General features: G+C 40.2%; 1 protein-coding gene across 2 annotated transcripts in view; it reads left to right on the top strand.

Annotated features, from left to right (window-relative positions):
* LOC149313225 (serine/threonine-protein phosphatase with EF-hands 2-like) overlaps positions 1 to 12730 on the top strand; it is a 31855-nt gene extending 19125 nt beyond the window's left edge. Inside the window, exons 10-18 of one of the 2 annotated variants that reach the window (XM_089526309.1) lie at positions 184 to 220; positions 476 to 625; positions 2405 to 2635; positions 4270 to 4455; positions 6560 to 6702; positions 8009 to 8115; positions 9273 to 9442; positions 11242 to 11329; positions 12144 to 12730. In XM_089526309.1, coding sequence (XP_089382435.1) covers positions 184 to 220; positions 476 to 625; positions 2405 to 2635; positions 4270 to 4455; positions 6560 to 6702; positions 8009 to 8115; positions 9273 to 9442; positions 11242 to 11329; positions 12144 to 12325 — 1294 coding nt within the window. In that variant the 3' untranslated portion in view covers positions 12326 to 12730. Of the gene's footprint in view, positions 1 to 183; positions 221 to 475; positions 626 to 2404; positions 2636 to 4269; positions 4456 to 6559; positions 6703 to 8008; positions 8116 to 9272; positions 9443 to 11241; positions 11330 to 11664; positions 11872 to 12143 lie in introns of those variants that run through there. The other variant, XM_089526310.1, reaches the window with a different exon arrangement.
* The last annotated feature ends 1042 nt before the right edge of the window (positions 12731 to 13772 follow it).

Genomic DNA, 13772 nt, shown 5'->3' with positions numbered 1-13772 from the left:
AAATAAAAATCTCATACCCTGGCACTCAATAGACTATAAGGATGGCACCATGTGAACTCTCTAAAGAGAACATTACAGCATCGGGTGGACACCACCAAAGGGCTCTTATTGTCAGTAGGCATCTACTTAAAGTCCTCTACCTTTAACATCAAATTAACACCATTTCTTATATTTACCTTCTAGCTATGGGCTCTCCAAGGAAATTGGACAAAAATATAAGGTAACTTGAATTCAAAGATATAGCCATGTTGGTACATAGAATCAGTATGTAGAGAGATGTTGTAGCACCTTTGAGCCGAAATAAAGAAGTTGGCAGTATGAGCTTTCGTAGACTTCAGTCTACTTCCTCAGGTACATTTAGTGGAGTGGAAACCAGGGATAGACATATATAAGGTAACTTGCTTTGTAAGATGGATGCATCTTGTATGTTGCTAGGTGGCGCTCCTTTACAACTTTTCTATCCTTTTGCACCTAGGAGCATGGAAATAAAATACTGAAATTGCTCCAGAATGTCTTCAGCTGCCTGCCACTGGCCACTGTGGTGGATCAGAAGGTCTTGATTGTACATGGAGGAGTGTCAGACACAACTGATCTGGATCAGCTGGCCACGATTAACAGGCGTCGGGTATAGTAGACCTCTCCAAATCCCTTAGAGAGCCCTTTCAAATGCCAAATTGTCAGAAGATGTTCTTACGAGATCAGATAATTTATGTCATTTATTGGCCCAAGTCTGATAGAAAGGTGTACTTTATACAGTGTTCAGCAATCGGTTTTCCCAGCAGGTAATGATCACCAATTAGCAGACACTAATCCTCTTTTGCATTAGCCTCCCAGCCTGAGGCCTGCCATCAGCACAAAACAATACACATGCAAATCACCCCTGCATTCCCAGGCTCACACAGTATATATACACCCACTTTTTCCAGGCAAGCATTCTCTGAAGATGCCAGCCACAGATGCTGGTGAAACGTCAGGAAGAAACTCTTCTAGAACATGGCCACATAGCCCGAAAAACCCATGGATGCTGGCCATGAAAGCTTTCAACTTCACATTGTTCAGCAATCCTTTGGAGGATATTAGTTCATGGTGTGAAGGAGGAAACTCTGTGGAGGAAAAGCTGAAGCAGAGGTGGACAACCTGTGACATTTGTCTAATTTCAAAATCAAGACCTTTAGGGGCCATTCGCACTATGTTATACATTGGCTCGCAAACTCATTTAAAAGTCAGTAGTTGACACTGGTGCCATTTTTTGCACACCCGAATCGGGGTGTATCCAGGGCAAATTCGCCCTTTGCAAGTGTTTTCTGGAAATGGCTTTTCCCCCATTTCTTTTGCAAAAAAACTGGGTTTCCCCTGGATGCTGCCGGTGTGAACTTGGGGCAATCTACTTCAGATCATTTTCAGTGGAGGGATTTGTGGGCCTGTGTTTTGAGTCCATGTGGAGTTGGTGACAATAATGGTAACAGTGGATACGGGGACGTGTCACCATCAGAGACAATGGATGTGAAGTGACATATATGCACATCATTTGATTGACACACACACACAAAACCCCCAAATGATCGAATGCGATCAATAAGGAGGCTCCATTTAAATTGGTAGTTTGGGCAGTGTGAACATCATAAGGTAAAGTTGCGCCAGTGAGACTCAATCGGGGTAAACGTAGTGTGAACTTCTGTTTGCCTCAGATTCGGTATTGGCCTGGATCTACAGTGTGAATGGGGCCTTACAAAGTGCATCTCATTGATCTTCTGGCAGCCCCCTGGATGAAAAAGGGGAGAAGATGTAAGATGGCCTCAGAAAGAGAGATTGAGGCAGCATCTGCAGTGCAGAAATAATGCAGTTTGACAATGTTTTAACTGCCATGGCTCAATGCTATGGAACCCTGGGATTTGTAGTTTGCTGTGGTACTAGAAAGGTACCACAGCAAACTACAAAAAGGCTAAATATCTTGCAAAACTACAAATCGTATAATTTTGTTTAAAAAACATTAAATTTATTCAGCATTTGAAAGTGAGATACACACACACACACACACTAATAACCACAAATCTCCCATTCCCCTCCCCTCTTACAAATCTCAGAATTCCATTTCACTGAGCCATGGCAGTTAAAGTGGTGTCAAACTGCATTAATTCTGCAGTACAGGTGCAGCTTGAAAAGGGCTGGCCCCACTCACTTTGGCCCCATCAACCACTGGTTTTAGGCCCTTTTGCCCCTCAGGTTTAGCCCTTTGCAGGGAATTTGGGGACCAAAGGGGAGAGGAAGCAAGCAAAGACCACCCTGCCCTTTAGTTCAGAGACCATAGACTTGATTTGACTGGTACCAAAGTTGGCTGACATTTTTGTCTGATGCAAAAGCCATTTCTCACTCTGAATCCTGTTTTTCCCTCTCCTTAATTTAGATTATCTCTGTTTTGGCCCAGAAAAGGAACGGTTCAAAATCTCTTGATTCAAATGAATTGGAAAGTGGCAAATTTTCCCGAGACAGTTCCCACAGGGCTTCTGACGCTGCAAATAAATCTGAGGTCTCCAAGAAGGTCCAGGAAGACTTGGAGGCATGTCGCAGGAGGGCAGAGGACATGAACATGACTTCCTCCGACTCAGTAATCATTGAAGACGAGGACATCCATCAGGTAATTTGACTTCTGCTGCAAGGACTATTGGCCAGCATTCTGTATCAGCCACAGTATACTAAACTAATAAGTTTATTGCATCAGTACCTGTAACGTTCCCATAGAATCCTGGAAATGTCCCCTAGAGAAATGATATGGGAACGGGTGTTACTGCATTTGATAATTTATAACGTGATGGTAATGGTATGAGAACACATTTTATCACACTGCGTGTACTATTTTATCAGTATTATAGCTGAAATCATTCCAAAGCAGTCCTTATTTTGCGTTTGCATACTGTTGAAGCGGCTATTTCAAAAAACAAACCTTGACTTTGCCATTTTTATAAGTACTATGGCATTATTTTTAATAGGACTTGAACTTCTAGAGATTCTGCTATCCTGGAACCAAACCTCAGTGGATACCAAGGGTCCACTGTGTCCTTGATTATATATATTTGTCAATTTACTTTATATTTTATTGCACTTTTTTGCATTTTTGTATAAGAAGAAATGTTAATGAAATTTAAAGATGTACAAAAGGACGACAGCAAGTGTGTCCTGATGTACATTGGGCTCCACCAATGTGCACTGATACTTCCTAACTGGTGTTCCTATGCATAGTGGACCCAATGCATATTGTCCCTAATGCACATATTAATCCCATTGTGCATTGGTCACTGTCGGAATATGGTATATTCTGTCATGTTATTGTGGTGGTTGTGCCCAGGAATGTGCGGATGTGTAGATGAGGAAACCTCTTGGGGGGTATTCAGAGGTTTTGTTAGTGAGACTATGCAAATAATCTTACACATTTCAGTTTTATTGTTAACACAATTTTAAAAATCATATCTGTGCAGATCTTTGCGAGGTCTGTTACTCACATGTGACGGCACTGCAGATAAAAATGGATGATGCAGATGTATTTTAAACACATTTAAGGCATGCAGAGTTTTATCATGGTTTATCCTGGGTCTATTCACATCTGTTATTCACATGGCTGACAATGCAAATCTTTTAGGAAACTTGGGGAAAACCTCGAGATTGATTATTCTGGGTTAAGTGGGGGTTTTTTTTACTTCCCCCCAACTTAGTTGGGTGCATTTGAAATGCATGTGAATAACAAAGATTCAACTCACATTCTACCAGATTATTTTCACCCTCTGAATAATCCCTCAGAGCCTGTTGGTAGGAAACAGAAAGTAGAGATGAGAACCAGCTGGGAGTGGAGGCTGGGTGAATAAGGTGGGCATGGAAGAAAGGACTGGTATGTTTTAATTAGTAAAACGAATTAAGATTAAGCCCACGAAAAGGTGGGCAGCACATTGTTAATGTTATGCCAATGCTGGGGAATGATGCTACTTCTGTCTGCAGATATTTTCCTGTTAAAGTCCTTAGTTTTTCTGGAATAAAGTTTTTACTGTTTGTAACACAGAAGATTTATTCACTGAACTCCTGGGGAAAACAGAAGTTTTTCACAGTCACTTTGCTGGCTTCCCTATGTAGTAATGTAACTGTCATCTTTTACTGGATACGGACGTTATGGAACTGCCCAAATCTAAGTCCCACAGATGTACGTCCACTTACGAAAGTGTAAGTCCCCAACAGGATTCCAATCACTATATTTAACTGGTTAGGTCTTGTTTCAAATTTTAGATTTTAGACATTTTGTGGAGTGATCCCATCCCTCAAGATGGCTGCACAGCAAATGAAGATAGAGGAGGAGGATGTTACTTTGGCCCTGATGTGACGAAGAAGTTCCTGCAGAAGCACAACCTGCAGTTCATCATCCGCTCTCACGAGTGTAAGCCGGAGGGCTATGATTTCTGCCACAACCGAAAGGTAGCTCAGTAGGCTTGTGATAAAGAGGTTTTGTTGCTGTTGCTGCGGTTGTGATAGTGGTGGGGGAGAGGGGATTATTTTCTACCTTTTAAAAATATATGGAGGGTTTACTTACATGTAAATATGGGTCCCATCCTGGGAGAAAGGCAGCATATAAATAAAGTAAATAAATAAAAAATAAATATATACCAGCTGATATTGTTTAGGGCCCTTTCACATAATACTGTTATAGTACTATGAATATGTAAAGAGATCTTGTAACATCTTTGAGACTAACTGAAAGAAAGAAGTTGGCAGAATGAGCGTTTGTAGACTTGAGTCTACTTCCTCCGATACAGTTGGACTTAAGTCTATGAACGCTTATGCTGCCAACTTCTTTCTTTCAGTTAGCCTCAAAGGTGCTACAAGATCTCTTTACATACTGGTTTTACAGACTAACATGGTTATATCTTTGAATTCTTATAGTACTATGATTCCACTTTAGCTGCCATGGTCCCATCTAACAGAATCATGGGACATACAGGTTGGGGAGGGGATTGAATTAATTAGTTAAATTTATATGCTGCCTTTCTTCCAATACAGGATCCAGGATGGCTACCATAACAACAAAGTAGAAATGTTTTAAAAAGTTTAAAAACCAATTCAAAATCATCACATTAAAATACTGTAAAACTGAATTAATTAAAATACACATTAAAATACTATAAAACTGATTTTGTAAAGCATACAAAAATTAAATCCAGATAAAACATACATCTGTATTACAAACATTCCCTGCTCAAACATTAAAAGTTTGCATAAATAAAAATGTTTTTGCTTGCTGGTGAAAGGAAAGCAGAGAGGGGGCCAGCCTAACCTCCATTGGAAGGGAGTTTCAGAGGTTGGGAGCAGCCACCAAGAAGGCTCTCTCTCGTGTCCTTACCAAGTTAACCTGTGATGGTGGTGGGACTTAGAGAAAACTTTCCCCTGATGATCTTAAAGCTCTCAGAGTTCTCAGCCAGGATCTCTAATACTTCACCAACTACATATCCCAGGATTCCATGGGATGCAGCCTCATAATTTAAAGTGGAACCATAGTGCTGTACCTGTATACTGTGAAACAGTTTTGTTGTTGTGTGGGTGACAACAATATGTTGGAGGGGATGGAAGGGGAGGATATGGAAATGTCCTGATTGTGAAAATGTATTTGAGGAAGAGAGTATTGTTACTTGCATGTACCAGCTGGCAGTAGTGTTCATTTTCATAGGGGTGAATCGAAACTGAAAGATTGGCAATTTATTGTGGATTGATGGCAGCAGTAAAAGAGTCCAGGAGTAAAGTATTGTGGGCTTTTGAATACAGTAGAAAACAAAAATCTGGGTCAAGAAAATCACTAATGATATGGAGAAAGGGAAGATTGAGATCCCACTCTTATTGCAAAGGACTTGGATGCACGGGATGGAATTTGCATTAGGTTCAGAATAGATCGCAAAAAGTATTTCACCACAAGCACACAATATGGAATTTGCTGGCATAAGTGATGATCCCTAACTTAGGACTGGAGCATGGCTTTGGCACAGCTTCCAGACTCTTAGGACCCATGCATCATTTAAACAGCTTACCTCCAAAGTGACCTGAAGTAGTTTTATTTTGGCCTGTCTGTATGGGGCCTTAGAGGACTTTTTAAAAAAGCAGCAAAAAGGGGAAGTCATGCCTGTATAAGGCACCAATAGGATTCCAGCCAACACTTGGCATATGGTGGCAAGAAAAAACAATGGGAAATATCGCTAATAGAAAAAAGGAGATTGCAGCATTTAATAATTGTTTTGAATTCACGAATATTAGCTGCAGAAGAGCATCCCAGAATATACATTTTTATGCTTATTTTTCAAAGTATACTTTTAAGCACAACTAAAAAAATGTTTTTGTACTTACTATACTTAAAACATAACTGAAAGGAGTTATATGGAAATAGTTTTGCAGAAATCTGGGACATCAAGTGATAGAGGAGAACCTTCATTTTCAAAAAGCAATGTTTCATATGCTTGGGGGTTGGCAGCTGTCTGTCTACAGCTGTGCACTGCTTTGTACTGTTGTACATCACTATTCTGTTTGTGTTTCTTAGGTAATCACTGTCTTTTCAGCTTCAAACTACTATACAATGGGCAGTAACAGGGGTGCGTATCTCAAAATGGGACCCGATTTGATTCCTCACTTTATCCAATACCAAGCCAGCAAAACCGCACATCAGCTGACAATGACTCAAAGGCAAGTCTCTTCTCCTTAGGAAAATCTTCCCCGATTTCACAGATAGTTGTGGGTGGTGGTTAGGCAATGTAGTTTAAGGATCTAGCTTTGTCTGATTAAAAACAAAAACAAACAGCTTCATTTATATACCGCTTCACACCGAACTAGCAGTGTCTAAGCAGTTTACAGCTGTAAGCTAATTGCCCCCAACAAGCTGGGTGCTCATTTTAGTGACCTCCTTGGAAGCATGCAAGCCTAAGTCAAGCTTGAGCCCCTTTGCTGGTCCTGAACTCGCAACCTTGTGGTTTTTAGTGAGTGGCTGCAATACAGGCATTTCACCACTGTGCCACAAGGGCTCCTACTGTTGTGGTGGTGATGATGATGATAATGAAGATGACAACAGTACATAAAGCATTATTGCAGTTGGGCACTACTTTTATTAGGACCAATCAAAATACTAGAAAAGTGTGTAATCTTTCAAGTTCTCTAGAATTCTTCATTAAGCTAGTTGATGAAAAAAGGAGAGAAGGAAGGAAGGAAGGAAGGAAGGAAGGAAGGAAAGAAAAGATTAGGATGAGAAACCTCAGGCTTTGTAGGTGAAACTCACTTTCTAAGGCTTCTCAGAGAATTATGCCCTATTCCCTGTGATGCTATTATTTTGTGGTTTCCCAACTTATGTACAGCATTTCCCCCATTTTAAAAGGTTGAAACATTCCTCCTAAAGCTTAGTTAATATCAGTAAGAGCTTTAAGCTAAAATATACCAGTAGAGCTTTAAGCTAAAATGGTTTCATCTCGCTACAGCAATGTGTCCTTCCCGTCTCTGAGCATCTCTGAATTTTCATTTGACCCAAGGGGGTCAAGAAATGTCTGAAAACCTTGGAAAGGTCTTTAATACATGCATTTAATAAAATCCTGATTTTTCTTTTAAATAATTAAAGATTTCCTTGGGAGACTGTGATCTTGAGCAGAGTAGCCCAAGACTGTTTTTTTCTGCTGGACGATTTTCCTATAAAAACCATCCATTATATATGGTCATGCCACATATGGTCATTCGTGAAGTGCAGCTTAGTCAGGTGAACCAAGTTGCAGTCAGTACAGAAAAGGAGATTCAACACTTCCAAGTATGGGATGGGATTTTTTTTAAAACCCAGAATCCAGATTGTGATGGAAATGTAACTTAGTACTGTCCTTTTTGTTGTCTTTTCATCAGAAATCAAAAGATCTTTCTAGTGTATTAATGAAGGCAGAGACTATGTATGTAAACATGTGCTTCTGTTCTGATTGCATGATTTTACATGGCAAAACTGTTTCCCTCTTCCTGGCAGGCTCAGCCGAGTGGAGGTGTCAGCATACCATGTTTTAAAGGAGAAACTGTTTGCTCACAGATCAGATCTCACCACTGCTTTCAAGCGCTATGATAAGAAAAACACTGGTATGGCCATACCACCATGAACACACTGGATCTTGTCTGATAGACAGCCTAAGATCTTTAAACAAATGTTGAATGGGCATCTTTCAGGAGTGCTATACTGCTGACCCTCCACATTTCCATATTGCACTTTGGCAGATTTCATTATTCACAGATGTGATTAATATGGTCTCTCTAGGAATCTCTAGGTTCTCCATCACAACTCTATGGTTACCTTCCACCAAAAGTCACACTGGAGGACCTAGAGATTTATAGAGAGAATATGTCTCTAGGAATTTGTAGGTCCTCTGACACAATTTTATGGTCAATGTATGGCAGGTGTTGACCACAGAGCTGTGCTGGAAGACTTAGGAATTCCCAGACAGGTGTTTTCTCAGGTAAAAAAAGGGGGGTTTATATTTGTTCCCCCCCCCCCCACTTTCATGGGGATCCTGTAACCCCAACCCCAGAAAATGTGGAGAGCCTACTGTAGCTGTGTATTCCTATATGGCAGTGGGTTGATTTAAATGGCCCCTTCAACTCTATGATTCTTTGACTTATGGGCAGAATTCACCTGGGAACTTAAATCTTTGTAAGTGGACTTACATATTCAGTTAGGGGCTACTGTGATGTTATTACATAGAGCCAGTGAAGTGACTGTTGCACATTGAGACACAGGCTAAGAACAGGTAGAGCCTGATGTGCATGAGGACAGTCTTGCAGGTATCCCATTACATATCTTCACAATTCACTAACAAGGTTTCTTAACACCTCTGCTACATAGTTAAGTATATGTGAAGTTACATAATGTAAAGCTTGATAAGAGAATTATAACTGTGAAAACTAAGTAGAGTAAGGTCTCATTAGAACCTGGATAGGAGTTTAGTAGGAATCTTCATCCCAAAATCCTGCCTGAAACACTATAGACAGTTGTTGTATATCCTTGTTGACATTATTGAGCTGGATGGGCCAGGGCTGATTGAGCACAAGGCAGCTTTTTATGTTCCTAAAGCTAAATGACTGGATATTCTTGGTGAGTCAAGGCTTAGATAAGTCCTATTGATCCACCAAGTCTGCTCTACATAGGGCTGCCAATAACATGCAGGTGTCTGTGTATAAGCACATTCTCTTATGAAAATCTTTTGTTCTTAAAATGCTTGTTGACATTCCCATCTTAATAGGCCTGATCACATTAAATGACTGGGCAAATGCTGTAGAGTCTGTCCTTCAGTTGGGGCTGCCCTGGCGGATGCTGCGGCCACAACTGGTGCTACACCTTACCAATGGGAAGCTGGAATACAGGACGTGGCTCAGAGACATAGTGACAGAGCAACGATCAGCAGTCCAAGAGGTAATTCTAAGGGTATTTCCTGTGATTGCAAATGAACTGAGAGGCAATGGGGATCAATAATGTCTATGTCAGGGGTGGAGTGAATTCAGTACAAATTTTACAGGAGATACCCAAAATGAACACCAAAATTAGGATTATCCAAGCCATTGTATTTCCCATCAGGATGTACAGATGTGAGAGCTAGACCATAAAGAAAACTGATGGAAAGAAAATCAATTCATTTGAGATGTGGTGCTGGAGAAGAGTGTTAAAGATACCGTGGACAGCCAAAAAGACAAGCAAATGGGTTTTAGAACAGATCAAATGTGAGCTCTCCCTGGAAATCAAGATGACTGAATTGAGGCTATCATACTTTGGACACATCATGAAAAGAGATGACTCAGTAGAAAAGACAATAATGCTAGGAAAGGTTCAGGGCAGTAGAAAGAGAGGTAGACCACACACTAGATGTATAGACTCAATCAAGGAAACCATGGCCCTGAGCCTTCAGAATCTGAGCAGTTGCAGTTCAGGACACAGGGCCTTGCAAGGCTCTCATTCATGAGGTCGCCATGAATCAGAGTTGACTGGAAGACAGCTGACAACAACAATATCTATTGTGAAGATAGAACCCAGCACCTTGGACAGCTCCCATAGAGAAAAGTCACAGTGGCTTCACCATACCACTAACATGGAAACTATCAGCTGTTGTTACTAAAAAGACTTGCTGACAATAATCTCCCAATCCTATGAGAATAATATTGCTTTAAAATCAAGGAATGAGTAGAAAGATGTTGGGAGATGACAGGGATGCAACTCGACTTCCAATGAAGATCCATGTGTTTCAAGGGAGTGGGAAGCAGAGTGGCTAGACAAAGAGATGTTCTAAGATTTTCCTAGACTAGTGGTTCTCAGACTTTGTCCTCCAGGTGTTTTAGACTTTCAACTCCTAGGAGTCTCAGTCATTTTAGCCAGTGGTCAGGGATTTTGGAAACAAGTGCTTAGAACATCTGGATGATCAAAAGTAGAGAACCACTGTTCTAGGCTGTCCCTTATCTGCTGCGACATCTGTTGACCTTTCTTCAATCCTAGGCTATTTCTTAGTCACTGATGTCATTCCCCCCTTTTCCTACTCTTGGAGAAGATACATCTTGCTTTTGTTTTTTGGGGTGCTAGGAGTAAGCATAGTTCCTTGTGTCTTCACCTCAGTTACTGTAGTTTAGAAGTACCACAATGTATATTCTGTCATATGCACATGGCTTTCCTATTTTCTTTGGTAAAGGACTTTTAGTAGAAGAGTTATGGGAGTAAAGAATGCTCTAGGCATCTTGATATATCAGAGGGCTGAATCCATGAACTTCCAAAGGGAGACAAAAAAAGAGAAGGTTAATTGAGCCAAAACCAAAATGCACAAAATACATGATGCAAGCTTTCAAAGCTCCACTGGCTTCTTCATCAGGCAAGGTGTTAAAAAAACATACAAGAGGAAAGAAAATACCTAAAATGACAGGCTAACATATATATATATTCTCCTGTATGATTTTTAAACACTATTGAATGATGAAGACAGTGGAGGTTCGAAAGCGATCCTATATTTTGTACATTTTGGCTGTTAAGATAAAGGTATCATTGTTTTGTGGATTTTTGATGTTATTGTACACTGCTATATAAGCATAGGCAGTATATTAGAAGAGATAGTTCCCCTACAACCACTGCCCCTCTTTTTTTTTATGTCAGGTGACTGCTAGTAACGAATTTTCTGAAAGATAGGCAAGTAACATTTGTGGCTTTACCTGCATGGCTGTCCTTCTCTCTTCCAGCGGCTACAGTCAAGTTTGTTAGAAAACATTTACCGAAACCTTTCAAACCTGGAGACTATCTTCAATATCATAGACACTGATCATTCAGGTAAACTGCATTAATTATGTCCTGGTAATATCTGTCTTTTGATTCAATAGCAAAAGTGGTTCTTAACAAATCAGAGACAAAACCATGTCTTAGTTCCAGGTGCTGCTGCATTATATTCAGATAAAAATAGTGATTTTATTTTTTTGCAGTTTTTCCACATTCATGGGAATCCTCCACCGCTAAATCCAGCAAATGTGGAGGGAACACTGTATATAAATGAATATAAAGTGAACAAATAAACTGCTGGTCCTTGTTTGTAGTCTTCCCAGAGATATGCTCTTAGCTACTTTGGCAAGTAGGATGCTAGATTTCATGGGGCCTTTGTTTTGTTCCAGGAGTGCTCCTCCTATGGCATGGGAGAGGGACACAGGATGCAACCACGAATAATGGGATCTGTCCTTTCCTGCTTTCCCCCAAGAATTCCTCAAGGGCCAGAATCTTGGGTTCACTTCACTGGTGTAACTATGCCAGTGTAGGTGTTTGTGGTAGAAGGAAAAAGGCCATGAAGGGAGTAGAGAAATAGGCTTGTTGGTGCCAATAAGTTTTGTCTCCCTGCTCTCAACAGTTTTGCAACCCTAGAAAAAATGCAGCTACTAATGCACTAGATTCTGGCCCAAATGGTCCACAACATAAAGATCAAATAAATCCAATTCAGGTAAACACAGGCCCTTTTTCTCTCTCTGCTGTAAACAAATTCATGTCTGCTCTGAAACTGAGGGTTGCAGCAAGTTGTAAATCTAAATCTATTATATTGAGTAACTTTCTCTCCCCTCCTACATAGGAGCATATAAAATGTTTTTCTCTCACCACATAGGTCTTATTTCTCTGGATGAATTTCGGCAGACTTGGAAGCTTTTCAGTTCCCATATGAATATTGATATCTCAGATGAAAACATCGATGACTTGGCCCGCAGCATCGACTTCAACAAAGATGGAAATATAGATTTCAATGAGTTCATTGAGGCATTCCGTCTTGTCAGTCAGTCACCTTCCTGATGAAAATGAAGACACCAGCTGGAATGCTGGCTTATTTAAAAAAACCTTGCTTCTAAATCCAGAACAATCTTTCAACCTAACAACGTGCCTCTGAACCAAATAGAAAAGACAGGCTACTCTCTACAAATCACAGTTCAGCGTTCTAAACAAATCACCCACTATGGCTGCAGACATATGGAAAGGACTAGGAAAAGAAACTGAAAACCTCATTCCATCCAAACATTGGTTTTTTAGTATCACAGAGTTAGCAGTTTCTTTTTAAGTGCTTGAAAGAATGCAAAGGTTTCAGATTTACGGTGTATTTCTGTGCAAAAATTCCAGACTTAAAAAAAATATATACAAGCTCCTCATATTTCTTAATTGCAGACCATCTTTTTTCTTGTCACTACCCTACACTAGCTATAGTATGACAAAGATGACAATTTAATTTGAATTGGCAAGTTCAAGTTTTAAAACTCTTGACAAATTTCAAGGGATAGCAGAAAATAAAGGTGCTGATACAGTATTAATTTAAAATATTTTGAATGAGTTTTGCAATACCTTGACCCACATTCAGGCACATTCAAGGTGATGTCCTGTTGGTGACATACACAATCACTACTTCTACAGAAGGAAGTGGACAGTTTTGTCCAGTATGTATGCATAATGACTGCACTGTTCAAGTCTGCAAGTCACACATATGTGGTGCCATTGCACATCTATAAACAATGTGCATTTAATTGCATGTTCTTGCTATTCTCAAAGGACATGATTTTGGCCCCATACAGACAGGCCAAAATAAAGGTGCTTTGGGTCACTTTGGAGGTATGCTGTTTAAATGATGTATGTGCCCTAAGAATCTGGAAGCCACACCAAAGCCACGCTCGTCCTAAGCACCTTTATTTTGGCCTGTCTGTATTGGCTCATAGTGTAACTAAGGCAAAACTCCATGAGCCAAGTTAACACTATGTTTCTTCAATGTAGGACCTTGGACTCAATTTTCTAATGTAAGCACTTACAACTCCAAAGGTTGCATGTGCATTCTCAGAAAATATACTTCCCTTCTCTTTCACATAGAAGAGTATGCACATTCAGACTGAAAACTAATCAGCCTTTAATCTGGTTTATATTAATTCTTTGCCATTAATTGTGTAAAGTGTTTAAAGGCAAGGGAAACCCTCAGAGAAGCTAAGAGGGTCCCCCCCCCATTACTTCTAAAATCCCCAATATTTAACCCTAAAACAGCTCTGGAGGACTGGTAAAACCTATTGGAACAAGTTTCAGGTAGTATAGAAAGAAGTGCTGGGAAGAAAGTTCTGTTGCACTAGCATGCACCTACCAGCTTGACAGTGGATGCAGGTTGCTGTATAGGTTCAATACTGAATCTTATTTTTGTGCCTCATTAGGTGATATTACTGTGAACTGCATTAGGTATAGGGGTGCAGGCAGCTCCAATTTTATTATTTTA

This window comes from Sceloporus occidentalis, unplaced genomic scaffold, assembly GCF_023333645.1.
Source record: "Sceloporus occidentalis isolate IW3139 unplaced genomic scaffold, rSceOcc1.0.p SCAF_5, whole genome shotgun sequence".
Classification (NCBI taxonomy): Eukaryota; Metazoa; Chordata; class Lepidosauria; order Squamata; family Phrynosomatidae; genus Sceloporus; species Sceloporus occidentalis.
This window is presented reverse-complemented; position numbering and strand designations above follow the sequence as displayed.